The 9,559-nt window shown below is 50.7% G+C and overlaps 1 protein-coding gene across 1 annotated transcript in view; it reads left to right on the top strand.

Moving 5' to 3' along the window:
- Positions 1-2,618: 2,618 nt before the first annotated feature.
- Positions 2,619-9,559, top strand: part of LOC123147718 (stromal cell-derived factor 2-like protein) — a 20,518-nt gene continuing 13,577 nt past the window's right edge. Inside the window, exons 1-2 of the mRNA XM_044567011.1 lie at positions 2,619-3,069; positions 3,219-3,359. Of these exons, the coding sequence (XP_044422946.1) occupies positions 2,962-3,069; positions 3,219-3,359 (249 nt within the window). The 5' untranslated portion in view covers positions 2,619-2,961. The remainder of the gene's footprint in view (positions 3,070-3,218; positions 3,360-9,559) is intronic.

Raw genomic sequence — 9,559 nt, 5'->3', positions numbered from 1 at the left:
TTGTCCCAGTTGTCCCGCTTTATGTTCGATGACTCGATCAACGTGATCGATGTCTAGGCTCCGACACCACACATCACCCCCTAGTTGTACGACTCTGGAGAGTTACCATCGAGTGCCGAGGGTGGAACCTCTTACATCACTCCTGATGAGATCTCCGTAGTGTAGCTTTACGGTCGAGGTCATCGAGGGTGATTTCCTCCTTAACCACTTCCGTTACGGCTCTGTCGTCCCATCAAACGAGAACCTCGAGGGTGGATCCTCTTACGTTCACCTTGATGACAACATCGAGTGGAATTCACCGGGGGTGATTCCTCGGGTTTTCCCCTTGGTGTTAGACACATAGTTACTATGGTTACTATGACTTTACACTGCGCCATGTTACTAAAGACGGGTCGACCCTGAGGGGTACCCGCGCGAGCTTAATAGCGAGTGATGTGGAGTCGGGTTGACCTGGAAGGTGCCCGCGAGATATTTACGAGGCGTGGCCGGGCATTCTTAGCCCTTGCCGCAAGTACTCGAGACGGGGCAACGGGGTCACATCTTTCGTGAGTCTCTGCTTGTTACCGCGCGTTCCTAATCCACTATGAGTTGGATATTTGATCTGAGGGGCCTCTGGCCTGATAGCACTAACCATCACGTGGGCATAGTATGGGCGTTCTGCATCGTATGCATCAGCCGAAGCTTAATAGACGTCAACGACTGAGCGGCGCGCGCCGGGTTGGACTGCGTAAGCACCTGCCTTGTTGAAGGTGGTAGCTAGGTCTGCTCACCGGCCGCCCACGCAACGTGCAGGAGTTCCCGGGGTGATGGCCCATGACCCCTGGGGGCATAGTTTTAGTCCGGCGTGCTGGCCTCTCTATTAAGCCTAGGTCGGGTTGTGGCGTATTGTTTGGCCGAGGCCGAGCATGACCCAGGAAAGTGTGTTCGGCCGGAGTTAATCGAGCGTAGTGGGTAAGTTGGTGCACCCCTGCAGGGAAGAAAACATCTATCAACAGCCTGTCCTACGGTAACGGACACTTGGAGTTGTATCCCGATCGATACAACTAGAACTGGATACTTGAGATGAGAAATGGATATGAGACTTGGATATGAAATGATAATTGGATAGTATGGCTCTGGGATTGCTTTCTCGCAGGGAGTCGAGAAAGGATCTCTGGCCGAGGTTGATAACATTACTGCTACTTTACTTTATGCTACTCTACTCCCTCTTGTTGCTGCAAGATGATGGTTTCCAGAAGATGCTAGTCTTCGACAGGCTAGGCTTTCCCCTTCCCTTCTGGCATTCTGCAGTTTAGTCCACAGATACGACCCATTCCTTTGACACAGATGCATACTTAGTTTAGATCTGATGTAAGTCTTGCGAGTACTTTGGATGAGTACTCATGGTTGCTTTGCTACTCCTTTTTCCCCATACCCGATTGTTGCGACCAGATGACGGATCCCAGGAGCTAGACGACGCCACCGGTGACTACTACTACCCGGAGGATGCTTACTACTACGTGAAGACCGCATACGACTAGGAGTAGTTAGGAGGCTCCCAGGCAGGAGGCCTTGCCTTTTCGTTCGTTGTTGCTTTTGTGCTAGCCTTCTTAAGGCAATCTTGTTTAACTTATGTATGTACTCAAATATTGTTGCTTCCGCTGACTCTTGTGTATTCGAGCCCTCGAGGCCCCTGTCTTGTAATATAAAGCTTGTATTATTTTGATTTGTGTCTAGAATTGTGTTGTGATATCTCCCCGTGAGTCCTTGATCTTGATCGTACACATTTGTGTGTATGATTAGTGTATGATTGAATCGAGAGTGTCACATCTACTATGCGGTTATGCCTCTAAGTCGTGCTCCGACACGTGGGAGATATAGCCGCATCGTGGGTGTTACAACCCAGCTGCATCGAAACCGCGACGTGCTCTGTGCCCGCGCCGTCGTGGGCGGCGACAAAGAGGAAAGGAGGAGAGAGAAAGGGATGGGATGGATGAGTGGACTCTTTTGTTGGATGACAGATGGGCCAGCATGCATGTGCAGCGGACGCAGCCGGACGAAGAAGCCACCAAAAGCGCCCGCTTTGTGTCCGCTTCGGACCCATTTCAGTCTCAAATTTGGGATAAAAATGGATCCGCATAGACACAAAGCGGACGCAAAAAAAATGGGTCTTTGCGTTGGGCCGTCATTTTTGTCCGCGCGGATCCAAACGAACATGTGCGGACGAAATGGGTTGCCCCATTGAAGTTGCTTTGGAGAGAAAAAATTAATATAGATGACTCAAATTACTTTTTATCATGAGACATATGTATTCATATGTCATCATTGTACATGCTCTAATATAAACATGAAAAAAAAGGCGAAATAAAGAAGAGCGAAACGGGACGATAGCCCTCCGATCCACCAAAAGCAGACCGTATGTTGACCGGCAGAGCAGACCAGCAGAGTCGACTCAAACCCCTGCCTCCTCCACAAAAGCCGTTGCCACGAGGAGCAGATTATTGAACCAATGGCGTTTCGCCATATCACCATAACTGCCACGCTGACGCCTCCCATTCGCCGGGTACCCCCTGCCATGACGTGGCGGCGAGAAACCGGACTACCGGAGCTTCCTCTCTGGTCCTCCAAGCAGAAAAGTAAACGAAAAACAAGCACTCATCACAAATACAAACGGCGCGCAATTCGCCTGCTCCTTGCGACCTGAGTTCACCGCGGCGAAGCAGTGGCGTACGCGCGAACCTTCTAGAAGCTTCCCTTCGCTGCCCCGTCGACACCGCCGCGGTGGCGCCGTCCACACCCCAGGCGCCGGTCCTCTCCCGCCGCAAGCCCGCCTCCGCCGAGGCGAAGCCGTCGGAGGCAGCGACCACCAGCCTCGCCGGCGCCCTCGCGCGCGAGCGGATAAGGCGCCGCGGCGAGCGGGAGGAGGAGGAGGAGGCGGTGCCGTTCTGGCAGAGAACCTGGTTCCTGGCTCTGCTGCTCGCGATGGCCGCCGCGTCGTTCGCGCTCGCGCTTGTGCTCTACCTCGGCCTCGACCTCCCCGAGGCGTCGCCGTCGCAGTCCTATGCCGCCGACCCGGACACCGCTGTCGAGGTGGGTAATTCATTTCCGCCTCCCTCCTGGTAAGGTTGCGATTTGGGATGGCCGGGTTAGGGCGTTAAGCTGATTAGCGTTCTGTGTTTGGAACTGGGACCACTATGGATCGGATCAGTGACGCGATTGTTTCTCCAATTCCTTGTTAGATTTCCTACGGATCAGTGATCAAGTTGATGCATGAGAGGACCAAGTTTCGGCTGCATTCCCACGACGTGCCGTATGGATCTGGTAGCGGCCAGCAATCGGTCACCAGCTTCCCCAATGTGGATGACGCTAACAGCTACTGGGTATGTATCTCTCTAGCGCTGCATCAAACAAAACTTAATTGAACTAAGGCGCGAGGCCGTAGAAAATTATGTGTTTATTAATCGATTTACATTTTTTCCCGACTTCCAACACGATGCTGTTAACCTGGAATGGAAAGATCATTCTAGGCTATTTAGCATGCGAGTGTTTCAATCTGGTTTGCTCAGTTACTTGTCCTTTCTGTCAGGGGTGGAGCTGGAAAATTCACCCTGATGCACCGCTTTAACATGGTTTTAATTTTTTACGCAAAAGTGTGCTAGATAAATGTGTTCTGTAACTCCTAGCATGGATTATCTGACATAATAGCAGAAGATGTATACATACAAAAAAATACAAATCAAAATGCTTTATTAATTTACTTGGAAATGATGTTATGCGTTTCCAAATTAATACTTGGAAAATCACTCAGCTGAACGAAGTAATATCCTAATTAGGAGTAAAACCCATAGCCAATGCCCCACATTTTGCCAAAACTCCTATTATCTGAATTAGGTTTAATCTATTGGCAATATCTTAGACAAATAATGGCAAGAACTGAGAATGAACAATTATTACCAAATACTAACAATGGAAAATAAAAGGTACCGCGCTAGAGCTGCTTGGTCGCGGTGTTGATAGATCAGCGCAGTGTCGGCCGTCTTCTCCCTGTCTTGTGGGGCTGGCATAGGCTCTGCCGTGTGCCGGGCCTATGCACATTTGACATAGATTAATAAACTGAAATCTTTGCTTCGCAACAACCTAGTGCAGAGAATTAAAAATAAAGAACTGAGATAGTCAGGAAGGACGATTTGCACTTCATAACCCGAGAATTGAGATTTAGGACATCTACATATGATACCTTGAGCTGGGCAGCTGGAGGAAGGGGCACAACATCGGCCGTCCGTTGTGGTCCATTGACCAGTCGCCTGTTTGTGTGACGGCATGCTTGATCGATCAAGGGGACGAAAGATCGATTTGTTGCTCTCCAGCTCCTGCACTTCCATCTCTTGGTTGACTGCTTGATGCCCAGCCACAGCAAACCCTACCAAAAGGCTGCAGCCCATAATGCCATGCCCAAAACAAGGCTTCTGCGTGTTCGTCTCTCCGACCTGATGCACCGTTGTCAGTTTAACCTGGTGCACAGGCAAACAACAGCACCTATAGTCCCAAACAAGTTGGGGTAGGCTAGAGGCGAAACCCATAAGATCTCGCGACCAACTCATGGCTCTGGCACATGGATAGCAGGCTTTCACGCACCCCTGTCCATAGCTAGTTCTTTGGTGATACTCTAATCCTTCAGGTCTCTCTTAACGGACTCCACCCATGTCAAATTCGGTCTACCCCGACCTCCCTTGACATTCTCTGCATGCTTTAGCCGTCCGCTATGCACTGGAGCTTCCGAGGGCCTGCACTAAATATGCCCAAACCATCTCAGACGATGTTGGACAAGCTTCTCTTCAATTGGTGCTACCCCAACTCCATCTCGTATATCATCATTCCGAACTTGATCCTTCCTCGTGTGGCCACACATCCATCTCAACATACGCATCTTCGCCACACCTAACTGTTGAACATGTCGCCTTTTAGTCGGCCAACACTCAGCGCCATACAACATTGCGGGTCGAACAGTCGTACTGTAGAACTTGCCTTTTAGCTTCTGTGGCACTCTCTTGTCACAGAGAATGCAAGAAGCTTGGCGCCACTTCATCCATCCGGCTTTGATTCGATGGTTCACATCTTCATCAATACCCCCATCCTCCTGCAGCATTGACCCCAAATATCGAAAGGTGTCCTTCTGAGGTACCACCTGACCATTACTCGGTTTTAGTTCTACTAAGCCTAAACCCTTTCAATTCCAAGATTTCTCTCCATAACTTCCTATTTGCCCCCGTCCGACTATCGTCAACTAGCGCCACATCATCTGCAAAGAGCATACACCATGGAATATCTCCTTGTATATCCCTTGTGACCTCATCCATCATCAAGGCAAAAATATAAGGGCTCAAAGCTGACCCCTGATGCAGTCCTATCTTAATCGGGAAGTCATCAGTGTCGACATCACTTGTTCGAACACTTGTCACAACATTATTGTACATGTCCTTGATGAGGGTAATGTACTTTGCTGGGACTTTGTGTTTCTCCAAGTCCCACCACATGACATTCCGTGGTATCTTATCATAGGCCTTCTCCAAGTCAATGAACACCATATGCAAGTCCTTCTTTTGCTCCCTGTATCTCTCCATAAGTTGTCGTACCAAGAAAATGGCTTCCATGGTCGACCTCCCAGGCATGAAACCAAACTGATTTTTGGTCATGCTTGTCATTCTTCTTAAGCGGTGCTCAAGGACTCTCTCCCATAGCTTCATTGTATGACTCATCAGCTTAATTCCACGGTAATTAGTACAACTCTGAACACCCCCCTTGTTCTTGAAGGTTGGTACTAATACACTCCGTCTCCATTCTTCTGGCATCTTGTTTGCCCGAAAAATGAGGCTGAAAAGCTTGGTTAGCCATACTATCACTATGTCCCTGAGGCCTTTCCACATCTCAATGGGGATACAATCAGGGCCCATTGCCTTGCCTCGTTTCATCCGTTCTAAACCCTCCTTGACCTCAGACTCCTGGATTCGCCGCACAAAACACATGCTGGTCTCATCAAAGGAGTCATCCGGTTCAATGGTAGAACTCTCATTCTCCCCATTGAACAGCTTGTCGAAGTACTCCCGCCATCTATGCTTAATCTCCTTGTCCTTCACCAAGAGTTGGCCTGCTCTGTCCTTGATGCATTTGACTTGGCCAATATCCCTCGTCTTCCTCTCTCGGATCTTGGCCATCTTATAGATGTCCCTTTCGCCTTCCTTCGTGCCTAACCGTCGGAACAGCACCTAATCACTACTAAAATAAAATTTGACCCTAGCTCCAAGTAGCTCCACCCCTGCTTTCTGTCCTTTTTTGCACATTCATTCATTTTGTAACTCCATTCTTTCTGCGGCTGTTAGTTATTGCTGATTTACATGTATCGCTCATAGAATCTGTCCAGCACTTACTTGCATGCATGTGAACAGTCTATCTTTGACATGGTTTCTCGCGTAGAGCTAAGCTTATTAATTGCCTGTTTAAAACTCACACTGCCTCATCAAATCCTCAGTTCTTGCTTCACATCATTGATGCCAGCTTCTCTGGTGACCGGCATCACCTGTTTGGTGGCTGATATGCGAAATTTTCCCGACTCTAAAGAACATGCCATTTTTCCACTTACCGGTGGCAGTGGGTTGTAATTTAGGCCAACTCCGTGTTTTTTAGGATCCCGTTGCAACTTCCAGGCTTCCCCAACTTCTCCGATTTGCACTGCGGCCCAACATAGTTTCGTGGAGCTGCTTTTGCAGCTGCAGTGTTCGACTCTGCTCCGTGCACGGAATTGGCGGAGCGGAGCTGGAGGAGTTCCAAACGGGCCCTAAGTAAATAATTTTAAAATTCCTTTTGAAGTTGACAGTTTGATTACGGATTATGTAATAAAGTGTAGATATAACCCATGAACATTTATAAAATGAACTAAAATAAAGCATGTTCGTACTCCATACCTCAAATGCGGTACGTGACCAACTGACATGGACCTTCTCTTTTGTCTAGCTGAGAGCATATGTGCACAAAGTACACTATTGTTTAAATATTTTTGTGAAGAAGGCTCTGAGATTGTTTACAAACGGACAATCTAAGTATTCAATAATATATTGCATTCACTTGTTCAAAAGTGCCAAAAGTTCCCTTAAGCTTCCGTAGTTAGAAGTGAATGGAGGCAGTATATGCTTTGGGCTAAGAGTGCGTAGCTGTGTAGGCTAAACAAACCAGCTTAGGGTACTCGTCGTAACTAGTAAGAAAGATTAACATTAACGAAATGGAAGAAAAATGATCAGCGCAGCCCTACCCCAAACATAATGCGAACATTTTGAAACACAACATTACTTTTAAGTTGTTTCAGTTTCATTTTCCAGCCAGTCACTGCATAAATCTATATTAAGGCTATGGCAGGTTGGTCATGTTCAAGAATTGCATCCTTGCATGAGCAAACTTGTGTTGGAGGTAAAGCTAAGAGATAAGTTGTTGTGGACTCCTTTTGGGGCCCACACATACCAGAGGTGTCGCAAGAAAATTGATGGCAGCAGCAGTTCTATTCCAGATGTAGCAGGTAGTGCATTAGGATCAGCAGCAGTAAACCAGAAGCCTAGGCAGTAAATAGCGTCCAGGTGAGAGTTGGTCTAGAGTCCTTACTGAAGGTTAGGAAACAATAGTTTAAAATAAGTATGCAATACCCCTGTAGGATACAAACTATCTTAGTCAACTATTGTTTCCTAGGTTAGTTCGGCTCTAGCCTAATATAAGAGGCAGCCCATGTGTACAAATGCCTTCCCCAAAGCAGACTCAGCTTCTGCCTCTCCTAACGCACGAAGGTGAGCACAAGTTATCACGTTACCCCATCAGGTCGAGACCTGTGATGTACAACCTTCTTTGCTCTCCCCATGAACTCCATCGAAAACTAGCCCATAACATATTGATCCATGAGCTAACCACTACTCTACCATGGCACACGGCGACGACAAGCAGACGACCATCATTCAGCAGCTCAAGCTGATTACCGAGCAACTCCAAGCCCTGCTCGCATCCTGGAACACTGGTAGAAACTAGGGTTCTACCTGGTCTAGGGCGTAGCCTGTAAGGGAAGGAGGGAGGAGGAGATTGCGCGGCGGCCGGGCGCCGTCCTTGCGGCTGGTGTAACGGCGGCGGACGCAAGAGGCAGCTAGGGTTTAGGTCTCCCGACTCCCTAAGGGAAGCCGAGCAAATATTGATTGCTTCTTGCTTGATTAGATTGATACATCTCCTTTCCTTATATAGAGAGGTTTACTTGACTCCTAAGCAAACGATCCTAATACGATAAGATAATTGGGCTAAGCCCCTAATATGCTGGTCATAACACTTCTCCCCGCCTCCACAAACAGCTCGTCCTCGAGCTGTAAGGTGGGAAAGCGCTTGTTGAACTCCTCGAGGTGATCAACCAGCGTCAAACACCTTCGCGACAGCTGGGGCGGCAAGGTCGGCGGCGACGGCGTCCTCCGGAATGTAGTCTGCAACCTCCAGGTAGAAGAGTCGCGGGCAGGCGTGGCCGAGCGTGTAGGGTTCGTCATAGTTGAAGCACAGCCCTTGGCGGCGACGCTCGAGTAGCTCGACCGAGGTGAGCCGGCGGAACGGGCGCGCCGCGGTCGCGACGAGGGGTGCGGTGGAAGCCTGAGCAGGCCGACCCTGAGCGGGATCTGGCCAGGGTAGCGACCCAGCGGTCCGGGACGGTGATTCCTGCTGGATGGCCACCGCGCGACGTTTGAATGCGCGGGCGTAGTACATGGCCGACTAGAGATCCTGGGGTCCCCGAAGCTCCACGTCCACGCGGATGTGATCCGGAAGTCCACCGACAAAGAGGTTGGCCCGCTGGTGCGGCGTCACGCCCGACGCATGGCATGCCAGGGCCTGGAAACGGTCGGTGAAGTCCTGCACTTTGGAGGTGAAGGGAAGGCTGCCGAGCTCTGCCAGGCGGCTCCCGCGAATCGGAGGCCCAAAGCGAAGGAGGCAGAGCTCGCGGAAGCGCTCCCAAGGGGGCATGCTGCCCTCGTCCTGCTCGAGGGCATAGTACCAGGTCTGGGCTGCACCGCGGAGGTGGTAGGATGCCAGCCAACTGCGCTCCGACGCGAGCGTGCGCTGGCCACGGAAAAACTGCTCACACTGGTTGAGCCAGTCAAGCGGGTCCTCCGTGCCGTCATAAGTGGCGAAATCGATCTTGGCGAACCATGGCGGCGTCTGGGCCGGCGCGCCATGGCCGACCCGCTCGGCGGTGCGGAGCAGTGATGTTGACGACGCCCGGTCAACGGTGGGGAGGCCGTCGTAGGCCCTCGCGGAGCCGGACGAGGCCCCAGACTGCAGCGTGGGTACCGGTGGGTCCCCGGCCTCTGTGTAAACTGGCGGTGGCGACGTCCCGGTTAGCCAGGCCGGGATCGGGGACGGTGACGGCGGAAACCGGATCTCCTGGATCGGAAGTCCTCCTGGTGTGGACTGGCCCAGTCCGGAGCTGGGCGGCGGCGGTGGGAGTTGGACCGGCGCGGGCGGCGCGGTTGGCGCGGCTGGGGCCGACGCGGGCTAGTGCGGCCACTGCGGCGTT

The sequence above is a fragment of the Triticum aestivum genome, chromosome 7A, assembly GCF_018294505.1.
Source record: "Triticum aestivum cultivar Chinese Spring chromosome 7A, IWGSC CS RefSeq v2.1, whole genome shotgun sequence".
Taxonomy (NCBI): Eukaryota; Viridiplantae; Streptophyta; class Magnoliopsida; order Poales; family Poaceae; genus Triticum; species Triticum aestivum.
This window is presented reverse-complemented; position numbering and strand designations above follow the sequence as displayed.